The sequence below is a fragment of the Kryptolebias marmoratus genome, linkage group LG19 (assembly GCF_001649575.2).
Source record: "Kryptolebias marmoratus isolate JLee-2015 linkage group LG19, ASM164957v2, whole genome shotgun sequence".
Classification (NCBI taxonomy): Eukaryota; Metazoa; Chordata; class Actinopteri; order Cyprinodontiformes; family Rivulidae; genus Kryptolebias; species Kryptolebias marmoratus.
Genome location: NC_051448.1, coordinates 1,450,126 through 1,472,526, shown reverse-complemented (window position 1 = coordinate 1,472,526; position 22,401 = coordinate 1,450,126). Strand labels below are relative to the sequence as shown.

The 22,401-nt window shown below is 46.7% G+C and overlaps 3 protein-coding genes across 6 annotated transcripts in view; 1 reads left to right on the top strand and 2 right to left on the bottom strand.

Annotated features, from left to right (window-relative positions):
* Positions 1 to 24: 24 nt before the first annotated feature.
* On the bottom strand, positions 25 to 7,245 carry zbtb1 (zinc finger and BTB domain containing 1). 4 transcript variants are annotated; one of them, XM_017441729.3, is made up of 2 exons: positions 7,055 to 7,245; positions 25 to 4,643 (listed from the first exon to the last, which is right to left on the bottom strand). In XM_017441729.3, the coding sequence occupies exon 2, from the start codon at positions 4,637 to 4,639 to the stop codon at positions 2,582 to 2,584; it is 2,058 nt and encodes a 685-aa protein (XP_017297218.1). In that variant the 5' UTR covers positions 4,640 to 4,643; positions 7,055 to 7,245; the 3' UTR covers positions 25 to 2,581. The 4 variants fall into 4 exon arrangements, with proteins under 4 accessions (XP_017297218.1, XP_017297220.1, XP_037837375.1 ...); XM_017441731.3 differs by lacking the exon at positions 7,055 to 7,245 and adding an exon at positions 6,173 to 6,305; XM_037981447.1 differs by lacking the exon at positions 7,055 to 7,245 and adding an exon at positions 6,020 to 6,166.
* A 1,383-nt stretch (positions 7,246 to 8,628) lies between these two features.
* zbtb25 (zinc finger and BTB domain containing 25) lies at positions 8,629 to 13,158 on the top strand. Its single transcript, XM_017441723.3, has 3 exons — positions 8,629 to 8,782; positions 10,031 to 10,210; positions 10,608 to 13,158. Exons 2-3 carry the CDS (start codon positions 10,038 to 10,040, stop codon positions 11,764 to 11,766), a joined length of 1,332 nt encoding a protein of 443 aa, XP_017297212.1. The 5' UTR covers positions 8,629 to 8,782; positions 10,031 to 10,037; the 3' UTR covers positions 11,767 to 13,158.
* LOC108251422 (C-1-tetrahydrofolate synthase, cytoplasmic) overlaps positions 12,552 to 22,401 on the bottom strand; it is a 15,041-nt gene continuing 5,191 nt past the window's right edge. Inside the window, exons 4-12 of the mRNA XM_037981454.1 lie at positions 22,155 to 22,214; positions 20,941 to 20,994; positions 20,717 to 20,853; positions 20,490 to 20,590; positions 20,152 to 20,288; positions 19,613 to 19,724; positions 19,416 to 19,543; positions 19,238 to 19,287; positions 12,552 to 12,702 (exon numbers count right to left, since the gene is read on the bottom strand). Coding sequence (XP_037837382.1) covers positions 12,585 to 12,702; positions 19,238 to 19,287; positions 19,416 to 19,543; positions 19,613 to 19,724; positions 20,152 to 20,288; positions 20,490 to 20,590; positions 20,717 to 20,853; positions 20,941 to 20,994; positions 22,155 to 22,214 — 897 coding nt within the window. The 3' untranslated portion in view covers positions 12,552 to 12,584. The remainder of the gene's footprint in view (positions 12,703 to 19,237; positions 19,288 to 19,415; positions 19,544 to 19,612; positions 19,725 to 20,151; positions 20,289 to 20,489; positions 20,591 to 20,716; positions 20,854 to 20,940; positions 20,995 to 22,154; positions 22,215 to 22,401) is intronic.

Here is a 22,401-nt window from a genome sequence, read left to right as displayed (position 1 = left end):
AAAAAAACCTCAGAGTTTAGTTTTAAAGTGAAGTTTGTGAGATTTCTTTATTTTGGCATTCAGAGATGTTTCACTGAAGGACCGAGGCCGACGGGACGGAAAATAAACATTTAAAAAGCACCAAATTATGACTCCCACAGAATCCTTTAAACCACTTTAAGAGAATTTAAATCTCATCCGACCTGTTTGGACCCACATGAACCCGGTTCATCTGCTGTGGCGTGAGTTCAGGAGGAGTTTTAAACCAGCCCCTCACCTCTGCGACTGTTGGAGGAAAACTGCTGAAAGGTTTCCAAAATGTCTCGAAACGTTCCCGAGGGTTCTCCGGTTCCTCAGATCTGGTGAGATATGAAACATTCTGGGAATAAAAACCAAACTGAAACTAAAACGAGACAAACTGGGAGTACATCGGGACAGAATTAAGACACTCTGATTTGCAGGACATTCATGCGAGCAGAATCCAGGTCCAAATGTTCTGCTGTAGGATCGATTCAACGTGACAAACGAAGGATTTTAATCGCAGAACGGTGAAATACGGGCTGGAGAACGTGAGGAACACCGAGCTCACGTTCTTCCTCTCTGCTCTCACCCAGCAGATAAACTCCAGAGTCCGGAGTCCTGATCTGGGACCAGTTTCCAGTTTAAATGCTGCATTTCCAGTTGAAATGCAGCAGAGTTATTTTCTCCACCCTGGGTGTCATCAAATCAGACTTTCTGCGGCGTCTGCTCCTCCTGGCCACAGAAACAGTTTAAAAACAGAGAACTTTCAGCCTCCTGTTTGCTGGAGGGAAAGGACGACTTTAATCTGCCCGTTCTGCGCTGTAACGTCTGAGGAGGTTTGGAAAGGCACCTTGAAATAAATATTGTGCTTTAATCAATTGTATTGACGCCATCTTTGATCTGTTTCACTTCGTCCTCGTCTTTTAAACTTCCTGAAACAATCAACAACAGGAAACTAAACGCATAACAGGAAGAAGAAACCAGCTTTAGGAGAACCTTCAGCCAACACGAGAACGTTCTCTGATTTAATCTTAACGTGGACGTCCTCGCCATCTAGTGGCAGGACACAAGTATTACAGTGAAATCATGAGGACATGGAGGAGAAACATAAAACAAACAGAAATATACCTTTAAAAACAAATTAAAGTAGTGTAGACACGGCCTGATCCTCACAGCAGATGTTCTAAAAGTTTCAACCCTGATTTCTCCTGGTTCTAAATGTTTTTATTGTTTCGTTTCCAGTTGAAGTTTTGAGCAGAAATCTGGTGACTGAAGGTTCTGACGCTGAACTTTGAGAACATCTGCTGTTCTGAACGGGTTTAAAAAGGATTTCATTGGCTCTGCCATGGGGCTGAAACGGGTTTGGATCTGAAATCAGAAAAACAAGGACTGAAGCAGCTCTAATGGATCTGGATTCATTTAAACCAGTTTGGGCTCGTTTACACCTGGTTCAGGACTGATGGAAGACAACATTTAATGCTTTGGCTCCTTCTAACTTGGGTTCCCTTTAGGTGATCTAGAACAGATGAGTTCTCGGGAACACAGTAAGTTTGAGCGTGTTTCTAACAGTTTGGGCTCATTTCTCCGTTTAAACGTTCCCGTTGGTCACCAGCAGCTGGGCGGAGCTTCGATGGGTTCTGATGAGGAATTACTGACGCTTAAAAACAGGAAGGAGGTCATTTTTATCGAGGCTGTGGATCATTTCAGGCGTGTTCAAACAGAATCAAGTCCTGTTTTAATGCTGCTTACAGATAATCTGTTGGCATTGAGTGAATTCGTTAAAACACGTCAGAAAAACTAAATGTTGAGGCTGTTTGGTTCTGACGGTGTGGAGGACATTCTGTGGTGAAGGCAGACGTAAAAACAAACAAACAATGCTAGTGTTTTTAACTTTTTTAGACTTTAACAGGGCCGGTGTGTGTGTGTGTGTGTGTGTGGGTTCAGGGGTCGTCCTCCATCATGCTTCCTGTACAACCAGAGGACAGAGGGTCAAACGCACTGATTACAGAGCGCTGAGGAACCATGAAACTCAGAACAGAGACCCGTTCTGCAGGATCAGGCTGAGTTTGCACCACCTTCAGGCTCTGACACAGGAAGTTAAAGCTCACCTGAGCGCCTCCTCACAGGTAAAACAATCAGACCTGGTCATTCTGCGGCCTCTGGAGACCAGCTGGAGACTCAAAGCTGAGAAAATCAGAGAATTATTGGTGGTTTTTAGGGCCGTAGGTTCTGATGTTTGCCGCCTTGTTGATGAAAAGTGCTACAGAAATAAACTTGACTTATCAAGATCTTCAGAATCTGCTTTTATTTGTGTAAAAATGGGCAGACTGAGCTGTAACAGCGTCTCCTACAACCTGATCCAAACCCAGTTTCAGCACCATGAGAAGGCTCCGCCCACCACTACCAAAGCGACCAATCACCAGCCTTGCTGCTCGCAGTATGAACACCTGTTTAGGTTATGCATATATTTCAAAGTGCAGATAAGAAGTTGTCTTTTTGGTGTTCAAGTGCATGATTTGTTCTCACATTTATGGCTTCTTAGGAACAAACTAAAAGGAAAGCGGAGAACTTTTTTGGCGTTCTATAGTCTCTTGGTGTGCTTGGAGTTGTAGTGGCTCCTCATGTCTTTGCGAAGCCGGAACTTCTCGCCGCAGACGCCGCAGATGTACAGGTGGACATCCATGTGTTTCTCCAGCTGCTCGCCGCCGGGGAAGATCTGGAAACACACCTGGCAGATGGTTTCTCCGGCTGACAGGTGGGAGATCATGTGCCGGACGTGGTCGTGTTTCAGGAAGGTTCCCTGGTCGCAGACGGGACACACGTAGCGGGCCATGCCTTTGTGCATGTCGGTGTGGAGGCGGAGCTGGCGTTCTCGCAGGAACTGCTTCCCGCAGGTCTGACAGGTGAACTGTTTCTCCTTGGTGTGGACGGTGTAGTGCTCCCGCAGGTGGCAGCGCTGGTAGAAACCTTTCCCGCAGATGCTGCAGAAGTGTTTCCTGCGGTGATCCGGTTCGCCGCCCCCCTCCTCCAGCGCCACGGGGCGGAACAGCTCCTGGTCATGGCAGGACAAGGCGTGCTCCAGCGCCAGGCTCTCGTTCTGGAAGAGCAGGCCGCAGTGAGGGCAGGCCAGGTCGGCCGCCTCCAGCAGGCCCTCCTCCATCCCCTGAGCCTCCTCCAGCAGCGACGCCTCGTCCTCTCCGTGGGAGTCCGACTCGCCGCCGTGGGACTCGCCGCAGCGCTCGGCATGCTCCTGCAGCTGCCGGCCTTTGATCAGAACCTGGCCGCACCTCCCACAGGCACATATGTGGCCCATGTGGTTGGACAGGTAATGGGTGGACTTGTCCTCCTCGGCTAACAGAGCCCCGCAGAGTTCACAGGGAGCGCAGTCGGGGTCCAGCCTTTCGTCTTTGACGCGCCGCAGCTTCGAGGGGATTCCTGAATCATTGCTGCTCGACGGGTGGCCGTCGATCGGCTCACTGCTGCTCTCCAAACCCGACACTCCCGGTTCTGAATCCCGGTTCAGTCTCAGCAGGTCTTTACGAGTCACATCGCTCAGGCGGGAGCTGCAGTCTCTGGTGACGTGATCGCCGATCTGGACCATCTCGATCTCAGAGAACACACTTTCCTCTGGTTCTGTTTTGACGGTCCTGGTAGACCCGGGCTTACCGTCGGTCCCAGCTGCCACCGACCTGATGGGCAGGTCCAAGTCAGCTTTAGCTTCAGCCCAGTCGTCCTCCCCCTTACAGACGACCCTCTGCTCCTCGGTGCTCTCCGAGGCGGAGCTCTCGGCTTTCCCGGAGCTGTTGTCGCCGTCCGCGCTCCCCCTGGCCGGATGGAAGGCCTTGCGGTTGGTGCAGGTCAGGATGTGTTCGATCAGGAGCTTCTCGCAGCTGAAGACGAAGCCGCAGTCGTCGCAGGTGTAGGTGCGCCCGAACCTGGGGCGGTCTTTCAGGGTGGCACTCCTGCCGCCGGACCTCTTCCTCAGGTCACACGGCTGCTCCGCTGCTCCGTCTGCAGCAGGAGGAGCAACGATCAGAGGAGCACTCGCCACCACCTCCTCCGTCACTATGGGCCTGCTGACAGCTGCCGGCACAGCTGGACGCCCGCTGCCGCCACCGCCGCTGCTCACTGCTTTCGTTAGAATCTCTCCCTCTGGGGCTGCGGACCTCTGCTGCTCGTACATCCGGACCCCAAACATCATCTTCCCTCCGGAGACTCCGGTGGAGGAAGTGGACGAAGAAGAGGAGGAGGCTGAGGAGGACGGGGTGAGGTTGGAGCTCCTGATGTCCCTGAGGTCCTCCAGCGAGTCGGGAATGTAGTACATCTGCAGATACGCCATGGAGGCCTTCAGCTCCTCGAACTCGTAGCTCCCCACGACGATACGGCCGAGGTACATGAGCTGCAGGATGAGGTCGAAGCACTCGGCACTGATCTGCATGTTGCTCAGGTCCAAGTGGCCCGCCCCCTGCTGGTCTCGGATGAACATCATCCTGAAGTAGGAGCTGCAGGCCGCCAGGACGGCCTTGTGAGCCCTGAAGTAGATGTCCCCGATGGCGATGAGGCAGTCGCACAGGAAGCCCCACTCCCGCTGGTTGTTGAGCTGCTGGAGGACGTGATCGCTGTGGCTCGGCCTCGCCATCGCCCTGCAGACACACAGGAACACACAGTCAACGCTCGCCCTGCTGTGGTCGACTGCAGAACGTGTTCCCAGCGAGGCAGGACCAGCTCTCGGTCCTGAAATGACTCATCGAGATCGAACCTGAGCCACGAGAGGTGCGATGATCTGATCACACAGCAGACACGTGTTTCCGTAAGAGAAGAAGTCGGGGGCTTTCTGAACACCTGAAACCATCTTCACACCTCAGCCACTTCAAATCTACTGGCCCTTATCTCCTACATCTGAGCTCATTTGTAGGTCATGTTGCAGGTTTGACTGCAGAGGAACCTGAATGAGGGTGACGGCAGCAGCTCGGTGGAAGTGAGAGCGTTACTCTTCATTCACTCATTCAGGTGTGATCGGGTGGACAGGTAACTCCAAGCTGTAGTTTGTGTCCCGGAGAATAAACAATATTTAACAACAGCTGCGATCAGAGTCAATCTTTTTATGAACAAATAAAATAAAGTTAAAGTCTGACATGTTTTGGTTTGTTCGCAGAGGAGTGGGGCAACACTTCCTGCTACTCTGTACACTTTAAAAAACAAACAAAAACAATAAACAAGTAAATAAACCATGTTGGGGCTCTGGAACATAATAATGCTTATTGCCTGCTGCCAAAGACTGTCTCTCTGTGTTAGCAAAATAGTACAACCAATCAAACTTCAGAGCCAATCCAATTCAAGATGGCCGCCACGGCCAACTGAAGTCTCAGAACTGGCACTCAGCCAACTTTACCCATACTGAGCTAAAGCTAACAACTAAAACTAACAAAAGGCTAGCTGAAAGCTAAAAGTGGAAAAAAATATTAACTGAAAGCTTAAAAAACAAAATGTCAGCTAACTGGAAAAAAAGATGACGAGCTAAAAGCAGTGAAGTAGCTAAAATTAGCAAAAGCTTAGCTGAAAGTACCAAAAGGAGAATTAAAGGCTAAAGTAGCTAAATGTCAGCTAAAAGTATCAAAAGGTTAGTAAAAGTAGCAACAGGCTAGCTAAAGGCTAAAAGCTTAAAGTAGTAGAATAGTAGCCGAAGACTAAAAGTAGAAAAACAGAGTCAGCAGCCGAAGGTTTAAATAACACAAAGTACAGATAATTCAACTCAATAATGAGGAACTAAACAATAAATCTTCTCATTAAAACTTTAATTTTAGCTCCTAAAGATGGTTAAACTGTCAGGGTGGTCATGTTCTCTTCTCACTTCTTTATTTTCTTCAGGAAGTTCTCCTCCTGCTCAGATTTCAGCTGATATTAAAGCAGGAGGGCTGGGAGGTGACTTAAAGACAGAATAACTGGATTTAATGAGGTTAAACACTTCCTGCGGGGCCCTGCGGTGTTTAAAACACAAACACAGACTTCTGCGACTAACCTGACCTGTTTAAGTTGGATTTTTCACCCGCTTCAGACCAGACTCCGTAGAAAAAAGCCACCAAATAGGAGCGCTTCCACTTCGCCGGAGTTTGTTTCCCGCAGCGCCCGGTCCAGACCCGCAGGACCCCCGCGGGAACAGCCACGCACTCACCGGCTGTCCTCTGCCCGGTGTGGGGGAGACAGGTCAGGCTGGGTCCAGGCGGACAGCACAGGGAGAGGCCGGCCGAGCTGCGGAGCTAAAATGGAGATTTCAGCTCCGCTACGGCTAGCTAACTGCTGTTAGCATCAACTACACCGGATGTCACAGAAGCCACGCCTTCAAAGTAAAAGCTCACGAAGACCAGAAAAACAAAAACCTTAAATTTAAAACTCAAGCAAGAACCACAAATTTCGTACAAACGCTGAACCAATTAGAGTTTCATTTAAATTAGGATATGGTCTAGAATACAGTTAATGTAACAATACGAACAACTTGTTGTTGAACAGTAACGCCTTAGAAATATATGATTTTTGTTCCAAAGGCAGAAATAAAAGTGAACCAGATGGCAAAACATCGTAATTATAATATCCACATTTTTTTACTGACAGCTAAATTGTTATAAATAAATTAATCTTTAAATTATTAGCTCTAAAATGGCAAAAGCTTACAACAACCATCACAAAATAACCTTCAAATATTTTACTTTAACAAGTACTTATTATTTTACATTTTGCCTTTGTATTGCCAAAAAAACAAAATAAAATAAAAATAAGCTGCTTCCATTTATTTTAATATATATTTTAAACAATGTAGCACTACACGACTGTTGTTTTGCACGCCAGACCCTTTATTTTGAAAATATTCACCGGATGAAGAAGACGTAAATGCCGGAACCTGACGTTACCGAGCCACATCTCTCCCGCAAACAACCCGCCACCCCCGCACTGCCACCGCACTCAGTAAGCGCGCAGACCAGCAGGCCGCGGGGACTTTTCCCCTTCCCCCTGCCCGCCCAGGCGGCTCCGCAGGCCGGGCAGCGCGCAGCGGACTCACCGTGGGTACCGGAGGCCCGCGGAGGAGCTGTAGGTGTCGGAGGGCGGATGTTCCCGGGGCTCCGGAGTCTTCCTCCCCCGGACCGTGTGTTGCGCTCAGGCGGAAAGTTTGAGACGAAGAACTGCCTCCTCTTCCTCTCCTCCTGGAGGATGAAAGGACTTCCGCACTGACTGCCGCTCCGTCAAACACGGAAGTCAGAGTTAGGAGACATCCGGTCACAACTAGTCCTTTCAAAATAAAAGAACACTTTGAATCTGGATTTTTAAAAATTGTTTTTCTTGTTTATGTCTTACAAATTTGAAATTAAGTATAAGACACTGTATATTTACAAAAAGCATAATGTGTCATATTATTCCTTTAATAGTATTTAAAACAAAGCAGAGCTTAATTATCTTAACCTTTAAAAAAATTACACTTTATTTTCCAGGCAGTAGTTTTAAACAGATATATATAATTTAAAAATGCCCACAAGGCCCAGTTTTTGCACACAAGATATTTCAGCTGAAACCAATTGCCTTAAAACCTGAAGTGACGTCAGATAATTTCTACTAAGACTTGTTGTTTTTAATAAAATGAGTTAAACAGGAAGTAACAAATTCAGATGTCCTGACAGACTGATTCATTTTTCACTCAACTAATCTTTTTAACACTAAGTGTTGCAAGCAGAAAAATAATATTGTGTTCATTATTATTAACAGTTGACTCCAGAGTTGAAACATAAATTTAACACATTTTTGAAAAATGAAATGAAAATGAAAAAAATATTTAAATGGATCTTTTAGTTATTTGTGTATAGATACTTCTACATGTTTTTAAAGGTTCACACAGTGGATCTTTAGTCAGAAGATTTGGTAAACATTTCTTTATTTCGAATGAAAACGATAAAAAAAAACATAAACATGTAATCACAAGTAACAATAGAGAATTTTTTCTTTTAGTGAAATTCAGATGTAAATTTCTACGCTAAAACCTGGGGGAAGTGTTTTACTTTGAAAACCTTAACCGGAACACAGTCACGTTATTTCTAGCTTGAATGAGGTCAAATGAGGCCGCGTGCCAAGCGGAATCATGAAAAAGCAGCGTGAGGTCTCACTCTGAGCGAGTTTTCAGGAACAAAAACAAAGACCTTATCTTAGAGACGATCAGACGAAGATGTCTCACTCCGCTGAAATTTCACAAATTTCTCAGCTCATCACCGAAGCTTCAAATTACCTGTAATTTCTGTGAATGTTTGTCTTTTATTATTAACACCTGTTTAAATTCCATCAGGATTCGGCACGTTTTACTGACTGCTATGTTTGTTTTGATTAGTTTATCTGTGGTATTAGTAATAGTTTTATTTGTGGTAAAATATTTTTATCTTTATTAAACCTGATTTTTTACTGAGAAAGTGCTTCACCTGAATCTTCCTGGTAAAACAATCACTAATAATGATCTCATTGATCAGAATTAATATTTAATCTGTGAATAAAAACGTGTCTTCATTGAGTTTTTTTATTTTATGTCCTCTGCAGTCAAACCCTTGTAAAAACCGAACTAGCAGCATCGTTATTGATTATTAATGATTGACACCACTGACTTCTGTCGACATGCAGCTTCTGATTGACGCCGCTGCGTCACGTGAGCAGCCCCTTTGACCTGTCCTCTCGCGAGATTTCCCGCGGCTCGTCGCGAGATCGTGTCTGCAACAACAAATCGGGTCCTGAGGACAATCTGCTCGTTTCTGCGGTAAGAGGCTGATTAACGAGGCGCGTGCGCGACACGCGCCGACGGAGGGCGTGTGCGGGGCGCGTGCTGGCGCGCCTGTGTGTGCGCGGTGTTGGTGATGGGGACGCGTGTGCGTGTGTGTGGATGGAGGATGGAGGAGGAGGAGGAGGAGGCTGGATGGGAGCGACGGGACGTGCACGCGCCGAGCTGCGGTGGGTCGCGCGGGGGTTCGGTTCTCACACGGACCGTCCTGGTTCTGGTTGAAGAACGTCTCGCTCCTCCTCCTCTTCCTCCTCTTCCTCTTTGTGTTCGTGCGCGCGCGCGCCGGTCCTGCAGGTGACCTTCACGGAGGTCAGAGGTCACGTCTCCAGGTGTCCGGGGCCTTGTGTTCCTCCACCTGAGCTCAGGTTGGAGGTGGGCGGAGCCTGCGGGGGATGCTGGGAGCTGCAGCGGTGCAGGACAGGTGTCAGGTGACCGGCGTGCACGTGCCTGCAGAGACAACAATAAGCACGAGCTGACAGGGTTCCAGGCTGCAGGGCAGGTGAGGCGCAGGTGTGGACCTGCGTCAGACAGCTCGGCTTTCTTTCACCGATTCTAAATCAAACCAAATTATGATTTTGAATCAGATCTCTGATAGGAAGCATAGTTAACCAGATAACTTCAACTTCAGATCAGGATTCATCTGTTACCATGGCAACCCAGCATGAGGCAGACTAACCAGGTGACAGGAAGGTGAAACTCAGAGCTCCACCTATGACTGAAGTTTAGTGAAGTGAGGCATTTTGATCTCCCGGCCTTCACATTAAAGGTTTGCTGTGGTAGTAGCTGAGAGTCCGAGCTCGGACAGGTCAGCTCCAACCGCTGCGTTTAAAACTCGGGCAGGGAAGGCGGTGGGCGACATGCGTTCCTGCAAAGAGTGCTAGGTCTTTAATCAGATTATGTTTACAGACAAGCAGCAGAAATTTATTTCAATAAAGGTTAAAGTTTTAGAATTAAAATCTAACATTTGCATTTTTGTTTTTATCTTTCTGACTTTTCATGTTTTAAACTGTTTCTGCTGATTGAACTAAAACATTTTAAACTAAAGTTTGAACATTTTACCTTTGAATTTTACACATTTGTATATTTCAGTCTCGAGCCAGTTGTTGTTTCCCTCCTTCACTGAGTCTCCTCTCATTTCTTGAAGGAATGCATATCGCCCGCCTTTCATGTCAAAGTTTTAAACAATGATGTTGCTTGGCTCTCCCTGTGTGTGTGTGTGTGTTGCAGACGGGTCATGGAGGTGCCGTCCCACAGCCTCTTCCTGCTGCAGCAGCTCAACGTGCAGAGAGAGTTCGGCTTCCTGTGTGACTGCACCGTCGCCATCGGCAACGTTTACTTCAAAGCTCACCGAGCCGTGCTGGCCTCCTTCTCCAACTACTTCAAGATGATCTTCATCCACCAGTCCAGGTGAGAAGCACACACACCTGGCTGCACACACACCTGGCTGCACACACACACCTGGCTGCACACACACCTGGCTGCACACACACACCTGGATCCTGATCTGGTTCAGTTAATCCTGACCCGGTGTAGTTGATCCTGATCCGGTTCAGTTAATCCTGACCCGGTGTGTTTGATCCTGATCAGGTTCAGTTAATCCTGACCCGGTTCAGTTAATCCTGACCCGGTGTGTTTGATCCTGATCCGGTTCAGTTAATCCTGACCCGGTTCAGTTAATCCTGACCCGGTGTGTTTGATCCTGATCCGGTTCAGTTAATCCTGACCCGGTTCAGTTAATCCTGACCCGGTGTATTTGATCCTGATCCCGTTTCGCAGTAACGTCTCGTGGTGTTTGTGTCCTCAGCGAGTGCATAAAGATCCAGCCCACGGACATCCAGCCGGACGTCTTCAGCTACCTGCTGCACATCATGTACACCGGCATGTGTCCCAAGCAGCCGGTGGACCAGAGCCGGCTGCAGGACGGGATCAAGTTCCTTCACGCCTACCAGCTGTGCCGGAAACCTGGCGAAGGCGCTCCCGACGCCACCACCGACGTGGTCCGCATGTCCAACCTGTACGGCATCCAGATCTCATCTCAGCTGGCCAATAAGGAGACGCCGGGAGTCCCCAAGACCACCTCCGTGTCCCGCGGGGCCCCTGAAGATGGGCGGTCCTCTGCCAGGGGCTTACGGTCTCATACGCAGCTGTCCCTGGCTGTAGGACTGGAGGGGGTCACTCAGGACCACCAGGGGTCGGGGGTACGTAACGTCTGCTCCGTGGCGTCCGGAGACGACTCGGACATCTCGGCTCGGATCAAGCAGGAGCGCGTGGAGGAGGAGGACGGCGAGGGGGAGGAAGGGCCCGGAGTGGGGTCTATGTCCCCCGCTCAGGGCAGCAGTCCTGATCAGGGTCCGCTTTTCAAAGACCGGCCCCTGGTCCTGCAGTGTCCTCGCTGTGGAGAGCGCTGCTCCTCCCCGGAGGGCCTGCGGGAGCACCTGTTCAGCCACGCCCTCGACCCCGCCCGCCTGATGGAGGGGCTGGACGCCGGTGTGGAGGAGGGGCCCCCGGGGGCCCAGGAGCAGCTGGACGCAGGCTGTCTGGAGGAGGCGCTGAGACAGAGTCAGGCGCTCGCCAATCAGCTGGCGGCAGAGCTGAGGAGGAGCAGGGGGGGCGGCGGGAGCAGCCCCGCCCCCGTCGTCCTGCACTCACGGAAACGGAAGATCGCCTGCGCCGTCTGCAGCCTGCGCTTCTCCCACAAGAGCCAGCTGCAGGAACACATGTACACCCACACCGGCAAGCCTGGCCGCTTCCACCGCTACAACCGCCTCTGCAGCCAGCTCTTCCAGGGCTCCGCCCACTTCTGTGAGGGCAGCGCTGAGCCGGGCGGAGGGGGCGGAGCCTCTGTGGCCGTCACCGCGCTCTCTGAGGATGCCAACAGGGACACTCAGGACAACGGCAGCTCCTGTTACTCCCTGGACTCGGAGGTTTCCCAGGAGAGCGTGGACGGCGTTCCTGTGGAGTGATGTCACCTGATGAGGTCATGTGACTCAGATCCTGAACGCTCTGTACCTGTGCAGGTGTGTGTGTGTGTGTGGTGATCATAGTGCAGTAGAGCCTCATGGATCAGACGATTACTGGTTACATTTATTGGTTTGAACTCGTTCGGGGAGGATGTTTGCTGCCTCGGGTCGGGACTCGGACTCGGACTCGTTTTCCTGTTTTTAAGAACCGGAAGAAAACATCAGAGTTTTCTGGTCGCTGCAGCTCGAAACTTAACGTCAGATCTGATCATCGTCCAACTGAAGCTCCACAGCAGCAAACATCTGGAGCTCCGGAGGAGGAGGAGGAGGAGGAGGAGGAGGAGGACGACGACGACGCTGCGACGCAGGAAGTAACCTTCAGACCAGCAGAACACAAAACCACAACCCAGGAATCCTGATTAGAAGAAAGGAAATCTGTTTGCTGTTTGGTTTATTCAGTAAATAACAGCTGTCAGTAAAGGAATGCATATCGCCCGCCGAGTTTTAGACTAAGATCATGTTGAGAAATGATGGCGTTCAGCTGGCTGTGACGGCCATTTTGAATTAAATTGACTCAAAAAGTTAGTCAGCTGAAGATGTACATCCAGAGATTATTTCCTGAAAGTTTCACTAAAATCCCTTCAGTGGTTCAGGAGAAATTTTACTAACAGACAAATATTTGCTGGCTCAGGACTCTGTCAGCCCTGAGGGATGACTCTCAGCTACTACCACTCCCCGTGTTCGCTCAGTATCTGTAGAACTGACTGAGTCTGTGCCGCCATCTTAAATGGGTTTCAGGTTTCATCAGGGAAGATAAAAAGTTAGAAATGAAGAAACGTTTCCTCCCGAATGTTGACCAACTCCCCCCTGAACGTCTGTTCTGGTCCTGGTCCTGGTCCTGGTTCTGGTTCAGGCTCTGGTCCTGGTTCTGCACGTCTCCTGAAGGCTCACAAACACAAACCGGTGATCAGTTTAAATTGGATCGAACCCGAGGCCCTGAAGCTGCAGGATCATCGGGTTAAAAACCCAGAAAAAGGATCTTATCAGAAAGTTCTGCTGTTTTCTCCTCATCAGCCTTCATCAGATCAATGTTTGATCCATCAGACTGATCGGATCAATGAAGCAGTTCATCGTTTTTCCTGCTCAGCCTCGTCTTGTCCTGTGAAGCTGTGAAACGAGGACAGAGACGGAGACGGAGACGAAGGGACGGTCCTCTGAGGTCACGTGACCTGAGGTGTTATTGATCGCCGATCGGTGAACGTGTGACTGTCGTGGTGTCTTTTTCTTTCTGTCCTTCGCTGTCAAACAGGAAGTTCGGTGTCGACGTGTTTTTGTACGCGGTTGTTTTTCATCGATGGAGAAGTTTTGTAAATAAATGTCTTTTTCCACCAATCAGGTCGCAGCTCTTCTGGCGTTTCTTTAATCGATCCCTCAGACAGATTATTGATTTCTTATAGAGCAGAAAACATTTAAGATGAATTGTGAAGTGAAATGTGAACCTAAATACTAAAGTTACTCTGGGTTCTTATCAGTTATTAGTCATTAAAGTTAAAATAAATATCACGGGGATTTTAAAGTTTGTTTGGTATTTTCTGATATTTTGTTGCAAAAATGATTATTAATCATTTTTCTTATAAATAAGAAACAAATTGTGTATTTCCTGTAAGTTTAAAAAAATAACTTTTAACATTTTTACACTCATGTCCTCAGTTTGAACAATTACAAACAACAAACATGACTTTACTTAGTGTTAAAAGTTATTTCTGATCATTATTGTAATAAATAAAGATTCTTTGGCACCAGGTCTCTGTGCACCGATAGGTCCGGACCTGCAGGGGGCAGCAGCACATGAGACTAACACCAGGCGACAAATATATATTAATATTAATTAATTGTTCAGTCCTCCCTACTGAAAATAAAACAGCATTTATTGTATTTAGGCTCAATAAGGAAACACTCCAACAAGCAGGGGCATGAAGACAGATTCAGGTCAAGTTTGTTTCCATCTGCAGGTGAAGACGTAACATCCAGAATATAAAACTATCATTTTTTTATTCAGACAATAAAAACCACCAAGGAATAAAATACAAACTGAAATTAGAGAAAATACATTTTCTGTAAAGAACAGGATGAGTGTTGAATGAAATCAAGTTAAAGGTACAAGAAACCGAACACGAGCTAAAAATGAGAAGAAAATAAAAGTTTAAAGTAAGAAAACACTCGTTAAAAGCCTAAAATAGACCAATGTTTGCTAAAAATGCTGACAGGGCCTAACTAAAAGCTAAAAAAGCAGCAGAACAAACTAAAAGTAGCTGAAGATTTCACAGAGAACAACGTTTTTTAAAAAACTGAAGATCTCTGTGTTTATATGAGAACACATTTTAAAATAAAGGTAAATATTTAGAAAGTTATAAAAGTAAAAAAAAAACCCGACACCATCTGCTGAATGAGACGGAGGTTTGATGTAAACAGCTAAAATAAGACAAAGTCTGCAGAAATAATTCGGTTAGAAAATCAGAAAAATTTAAGAGAGGAAAACTGACTCACAGTCAAAGCTACTAAAATTAAAAACGTTATATTTGATAAAATAAAAGAAAAAGCTGGAAACTAATAAATGTTGACAGAACTGGCAACTAAAAAACAAATGATGGAAATGTCTCTTTTTTTGACCCATCAGGAAGTGTCCCCCTCCTTAGTTTCCAGAAAAGAAACAAGTTGGTCTATCGGTGTCTTTAAACGCATCACGGTCTCTCGGTGTCTTTAAACGCATCATGGTCTGTCGGTGTCTTTAAACGCATCACGGTCTCTCAATGTCATTGAACGCATCACGGAGGATTTCTTTTGTCCACTTCTTTGGACTACCTGAACTCAAATGTCCCTCCTCCCTGTCCAGCCTCCTGTTTCAGGTCCAACCAGCAGGGGGCGCTCAGGAGCTCCACCTGTCTCAGCAGGTGAGGTCCTTTGAGTTTGAACTCCATTTCCCAGAGTGCCTTTCGGCGGGGACAGCAGCAGAGTGCTGCTCTCACCTGTGGGGGGGTCTGATTGGTCGGTGAGCTGTTGCTTAGGGACAGCCGGGGGTATTTTTACTCTTCATCACTATAGAAACAAAAGCTGCTGCTCTTCTTCTTCGCACCTTTAAAAATAGATGATGCTGAAGAAGATGGCCACCTGCTGCAGATCAATAAGTGATCAGCTCATCGCAGGACTTCTTTTAAAGGGACAGTCACACTTTTTAGCTTCTGTCATTACATCTAACGACCCGATCAAAGAAAAACAAAGATTCCTTTACTTTTCCTGCAGGTTCTGACTGAACTGTCTCTGAAAACACAGATAAACTCCGGATCATCCGCTCGCTGCCTAGAACTGGACTCAAACCGGACTCTGAGTTCAAATCCTGCACTCTGCATGTGTGACACGTTAACGCTGCACCTCCTCACCCAATCAGAGCGGAGGAGATGAAAACAGGAGATCTGATAGATCCACTCGTCTGGGAGGAGAAATAAAAACGGAATAAGTTCATAAACACACAAATAAGGAGGGGACACCTGGACATGTCTCCAGTCCCTCACAAGGACACCTGGACAGGTCTGAGTCCATCCCAGGGACACCTGGACATGTCTGAGTCCATCACAGGGACACCTGGACAGATCTGAGTCCATCACAGGGACACCTGGACAGGTCTCCAGTCCATCACAGGGACACCTGGACAGGTCTGAGTCCATCACAACCTTCAGTTCCAGGTGTGTGTCTGTGTGTGTGTCTGTGTGTGTGTGTGTGTGTGTGTGTGTGTGTTTGCTGTCCTCCCTCACTTGTCACACATCCTAACAAACATCGTGTTTGTTTTCAGACAAACTCATTATAAGAAACAGGATCTTCTTCTCCCCCCTGGGGTGGATGTCACTTCCTCCCCCGCCTGACTCCCCCCCCCCCACCTCCACCTTATTAAAGAACCAATTCCTGAGAAACAACACGCCAATCAGTGCAGTTGCCATGGAAACAGAGGCGGTGCAGCAGCAGCGGAGAAGACAAGCTCGGCAATCTCCGGCGCCTCTCAGAGAAACGGGTCGGATCAGCCGGACGGACACAGGTGAGTCTTTTCTTCTTCTCTGATCCGTTTACCTGCCTGATGACATCATCGTGCATGTCTGATGACATCATCGCTGCTCTCCCTGACCAACACCTGAACAGGTCTGGAGTAAAGTTTGATGATCAGCTGATCAGATGTGATTACAGGACTGGTTTAATGTTGATCACTTCAGAATAAATAAAAATAAATCAGTAAATAATCAGCAGTGGGTTCATCTGACAGATGACTTCATTTATCCTCATGTTCTTTATTTTAGCTGAAATATGCTGAAGATTATAAACCTGAGCTGTTAAAACTAACAGCTAAAACCAGCCAAACAGAAGCTAAAAGTTCTTTAAGGGTTTGGAGTTTTTCTTTAACTTCAATGAGAAATAAAATGTAAATATTTTAAAAGTTAAAAAGCCAGAAGTCTGAGCTGTGATGTGGAACGAGCCGAATGTTTACGATGAAGAGGAAAACCGTCTGAATACTGACTCAGAGCTCATGCTTCCGTTTGAGACACGTCAAATTAAAAACTGACTTTTAAATGTTTCAGTTTCTTAATTTAAACATCTGATATGTTTAATATCTTCCTTTATGAGTGAAATCCTTGCATTCTGGTTTTATTTACATTTTATCATAATAATTTCAGAAGAGAAAAAATTCTGGTCATACATGAATATTATTTTCAGGCTTTTTGTTTCTCTCCAACATTCAGTTTGTTTGTTTTTTATCCAAAGAGTTTTTCTTCAGCTGCATGTTTGTAGCAGGAGGTCACAGCTGCTCGCAGAGCTTTAATATCTGCCATAAATCCACATCAGTGTCTCCTGCTTCTGCTTCTGCAGGTTCCCAGGTGCTGAGGCTGATTCTTCACAGAAAAGAAACACCGTGAACTCACCAAACACGATGGCGGAGGACGGAGAAGACATTCAGAAAGAAGAGAGAGCGGCCTTGAAGAGGAAGCCAACAGGTCCGCCCAGGCTGCTTCTGGGAAGAACCAGAACCAGGAGCTCGGGGGAGGACCGTTTGGAGACTAAACAAGTGGAGAACCATGAAGAAACCTCAGCCAGATGTTCGGCTGCTGCAGAAGAGCTGACCTGCAGGGGGCGCTCCAACGCTGCAGGTGACAGTGATGAGTCCAGGAACAGGAGGAGATCCAGGTGGAGCAGGTTCTCCTCAAGGGTTCTTTGTGTCAGCAAGAAGAAGGGGGCGCTTCAGAAACCTGAGAAGGTTTCACTAAATGACAGAGAAGAAGACAATAAAGAGAAGAAGTTCCAGATGAGGAAGGTGCTCAGAAGATTTCTAACTTCACCAGACGTCCAGCAAGAGCAGAGCCGGGGAGACAAATCTGCAAAGAGCTTCCAGAAAAAACTGCAGGGGTTCTTCATTCGAGGAGGAAAGAAACGATCCGACCTGCTGGAGAACATGGAGGACATGAAGGTGGAGGAGGATCGGTCCAAACTCAGCAGACCTCAGAACAAAGAGACTGATGGGAGCCTGGAGGCTGGAAGGGTCACCGCTGAGAAGAACGCTCAGCTCATGGAGGATCGGGCTTCAGCAGAAGGTCCACATCCACCAACAGAGACAAAAACTGAACCAGAAAGAATCCAAACTGTGGACAGAAACCAGGTTCCAGTGGAGGTTGTGTCTTCAGAGGACGACGAGGTCCTCTGTGACTCCGTGGTCTTTGTGGACCTTCATGATCTGCTCCAGTCTCCTAAACCGTCTATCAGCAGACCCTCCATCCGCATCCAGGTCTGTCCTCCAGAGGACTTCATCCAGGAAGAGGAGGAGGACTGTTGGGAAAGCGTGTCCTACTCAGAGAACCACCTCCACCTGCTGTTCGGGTTCCAGCACAGCGAGCGGCAGCTGCTTCAGGTGGCGTGCTCACTGGTCCGGACTGCCATGAGCGCCGCTGTGGATCAGCTGAGCAGAGAGCGGCGGGACGATGAAGGTCAGAGGATGAGCTCAGAGCTGAGGGTGGAGCTGGATGGAGCACTTCCTGCTCCGAGTTCTTCAAACATCTGACTTTAAGAACGAAGCAGAGAACCTCAGAAAACTGTGGGAACAATCTGGAGTCAATCAGCTGAGGAAGCTCCTCGATGAGAAGAAAAACTTCAGCTGCAGATCAGAAGTCCAGATGTTTTCAGTTTGAACTTTTTTTAAGAGACTAAACAAGTGGAGAACCATGAAGAAACCTCAGCCAGATGTTCGGCTGCTGCAGATAAAAACTTCCAACATGCTCGCCTTTAAAACATTCCTTTAAGAGATTAAACTGATTATATTTGATTGGTTTTGTCCAATAAAAGAAAAAAAGGTGAAATAATTTAGTGTTAAGCATTTTAAAACCAGTCCCTGCACAGGACTAGTTAAAGAAGAGTTGCAGAATTAACTAGTTGTTAACGAGCTGCAGCTGATTGACAGAAACCAGCGGAGAAATCAGCTGAAACTCTGCAGACGATCCGAAACGTTCTTCAAGAACGTGACTGGTTCTGTCCTGTTTACTTTCCTCTGTATGTACGGATTTTCAGAATAAAGCTCTGCCTCGATTCATGAGTTCAGATCAGCTGAAGGTGACGTTTTAAACGTCTTCAGAGGGAACATCTGTTATCTTTGAGTGAAAGAAACAGAAATAAACTCTGAGGGACAAGCTGCTGCCTCGCCGACCGTCACGCTCATCAATCAGCTGATTCCTCCTGATTGGATCTCACAGCTGTCAATCATCCCGGGAGGCTCGTCTGTGGGGTTATAATCAGTTCCAGCAGAGATATTTCAGATATTTTAGATTTTTGTTTTGCTTGTTGAATTTTAAACTAACGAAGAACTAAATTAAAACTTTAACTTCTTTGAATAAAAGAATCAGAAGACGGGATAAATTCAGACACTCGATTTTCTGTTAAGTTATAGAGGATTTTTTCTGTAAAAATATCTTTGAAAAAGAAGTTTTTGGTAAAAACCAAACAGCCTCTTGGTTTGTTTTTTATTCCTCATTAATAAAATCATTAAAAACATGCAGGAGATGAAAACTACAAAATAAAAGCATCAAACTGTCAACTCTGGGAGGTTTTGTTGTTGTTTTATTTACAGTACAGATGTTTGCTTCCACTGAAGGTTATTGCATAAATGTTCATTTTTTAATTTAAATTCTTCAGTCCGAACAGAGAAATGAAAACAGGATTCAGAAAGTCTGAAGAGCTGCAGCTTCAGAAACAGGAAGTGTTCAAAACCTGAAGATGAGTTGGAGCTTCAAATCACTGTTTACCTGCAAGTAAACAAACAAACAAACAATCAGTGAGGTTTTAACAGCACTGAAACTATGACCCACCCCCTGCTTCTCTCTGAATAAATAAAGCACTTCCTGTCAGACATTTTGAAACAAACATCATTAAACACCTGTGAGACGTTCACCTGCGGGTCTGGTTCCTCAGGATGAAGCGCTGAGCGCTCTGCACCGTGTTCTGAAACATCGACAACAGGTCGCCGAGATCAACAGGTCAGGAAGATCAACAGGTCATAAAGATCAACAGGTCAGAAAGATCAAATAAATCCGATAAAAACAGAAACTTATTTATATTTTAATATTAACCTCCATCAGCATGGCCACTGTCATTGGCCCCACCCCTCCGGGAACAGGTGTGATGAATCCTGCTCTCTGATTGGCCGAGGCGTAGTGAACATCTCCGACCACCCGTTTACCGCTCGCCTTCGTCTCGTCTGGAAGAGGTCAAAGGTCAGTCAGGGGCTGAGTTAATAGAACTCCACAGAGAGCTGAGTTATTGATACCTGGGATGTGGTTGATTCCACAGTCGATGACCACGGCGCCCTCCTTCACCCACTCTCCTCTCACCATCTCCGCCCGGCCCGCCCCCACCACCAGGATGTCCGCCCGAGCCACCTGCACACAGGAAACGCATCATCATAAACAGGAAGCACCATCACAGATAGGAAACGCATCATCAGAAACAGGAAACACTGTCACAGACAGGAAACGCATCATCATAAACAGGAAACACTATCACAGACAGGAAATGCATCATCATAAACAGGAAACACTATCACAGACAGGAAACGCATCATCATAAACAGGAAACACTATCACAGACAGGAAACGCATCATCATAAACAGGAAACACTATCACAGACAGGAAACGCATCATCATAAACAGGAAACACTATCACAGACAGGAAACGCATCATCATAAACAGGAAGCACCATCACAGATAGGAAACGCATCATCATAAACAGGAAACGCATCACCACAGGGTTTCTGGATCTGACTCTTGTTGCCGCCTATAAACCAGGTGTGTTTCTGTGTGATCACCTGCTCAGGTAGGTCAGGAGTCTTTGAGTGGCAGGTGGTCACAGTCGCGTGGCTCCACAGCAGCAGGTCGTGCATCGGAGCTCCAACGATTTTACTGCGACCGATAACGACAGCATGTTTCCCTGCCACAGACACACCTGCACAGGAACAGAAGGTTCACCTGAGGCCTCGAAGAAAACAAACATGTCTTTGTCTTTAGCCTGACGTCCCTCAGTAAACATTTCCGAACTGTCCTGTTTAAAGATCCTAACTGCAGTGACCGTCAGATCATCTTCATAAGAGACGGAGAAAAGGCAGAACTCTGAGTCAAACATGTCGAGTCTCTTTGTTTTCATCACCTGTCTGTCTGATCAGCTCCATGCAGCCGTTGGGGGTGCAGGGGATGAAACAGTCGTTCAGATCACCTCGAGACAACTTTCCTGCATTTATGCAGCTCAGACTGTTCACGACACAAACACAGGAAAAGAACAGATGTTAATATCTTGATGGTGTGAGAGACGTCCTTCTTGTCTTTAATTGTCCCAGAGTCAGAGGTTTAGGTGTTAGACGTTTCCGTCTCACTGACCCGTCCACGTCCTTATCGGGAGAGACGGCGTTGGTGACAAGCTCGGTGTCGATGCGGTTGACGGAGTCCAGAGGCAGCTGGACGATCAGACCGTGGACGGACAGGTTCTCATTGACCGACAGGATGCTCTGCAGGACCTGCAGGACCACAGGAAACAGGAAGTTGTCAGGACTTGGTGGCGGCTGAAGGTTGGTCAGAGAAGACGACGTGAGTTTGTTCCTCACCTCTTCCTGCGTCGCAGAGCTCGGCAGTCGAACGTGTTTGGCATCGATTCCAATCTGCAGAGAAGAAGCAGGAAACGCCTCTGAGGCTGCAGCAGACAAAGGTTTCTGCATTTTATGGTTGTTATTGTTGATGAATGTTAGAGTTGTTCTGTCTGTTATCTCTTGTTTTATTGCAGAATCAAACTGTCTTCTTTTGGTTTGTTGTCACTTTTCCTTTTTTTCCTTAAAACTATTAAAATGTCGTTAGCATTTTATCCAGTTAGTTCTCAGTGTGTTTATAATTTTGTCTCCTCATGTTTCTCAAACTGTATTTCACTTTGTCTTATTGATTTCCATAACTTAGACTTTATTATTTTACCAATTTAAACTGTTCTCTAAATATAACCTTGCATTTTACTGTTGCAACATTCAGGTAATTTCTCTGAGATTTTATCGATTGTTGGTTTTCTGTTGTCTGAATCTTTACTTTTGGTTGTTTCCATTAAAGAAGTGTCTGTCTTCAGTGTCTCAGTGTCTCAGTGTCTCTGGGGGTTTGGGGGATTTGAAGCTCAGGTAGGACAGATGAGAAGGGAGCGTCCTCTAGTGGTGAAAAGAAGAAAGTATAAAGTTGTTAAATATAAATCATTTTCCTACACAAGTTCAGTGTAAGATGTATCTTTTATGGTAACTTTGAAAAACATATGATTTGTTGCTCAGTTGTTAATATTTTCTGCAGACTTTTGATTTATTTTGGGATAAAAATGAAGATCTACATGTCCCTGAGTTCAGATCCTTCCTCATCAGAGAAGACGATTCAACAAGAACTGGAGATTAATTAATTAATACTTTTCTTCTAAGCTGCTCAGTCAGTAAAAACACAACAGGTCTTATTTTTGCACGATTCTACATTAATGACGCTGAAAAACAGTTTTATACATCATGAGTGTCGATGCCAACAGATTTCCATGAACGTTACAAACTTGAGTTGCTACTGAAATAACTCTCCCCTGAAAACTCCTAAAAACCTTCAGGAAGATGAGGGTTTAACTCAACCAGTAGAGGGCAGATTGAGTCATTTCAACAGTTTGTAATAAATTCAAACAGAACTTGATTCAACCGAAGACAAGAATGTCTTCAGGGTCAGTATTTGTGGGATGAAATCCATCTGCAGACATGATGATAAATGTCCCGTCCCTGCAGTTTTCTGATCTTCAAACATGAAGTTTGTTTCTCACCTCAGCTGCAGCTTTCAGTTTGGTGCTGATGTAAAGATTGGAGTCGTCCCTGTCTCCCACCTGAAACACACACCTCAGACCATCAGGACACACACCTCAGACCATCAGGACACACACCTCAGATCATCAGGACACACACCTCAGACCATCAGGACACACACCTCAGGACACACACCTCAGATCATCAGGACACACACCTCAGACCATCAGGACACACACCTCAGACCATCAGGACACACACCTCAGC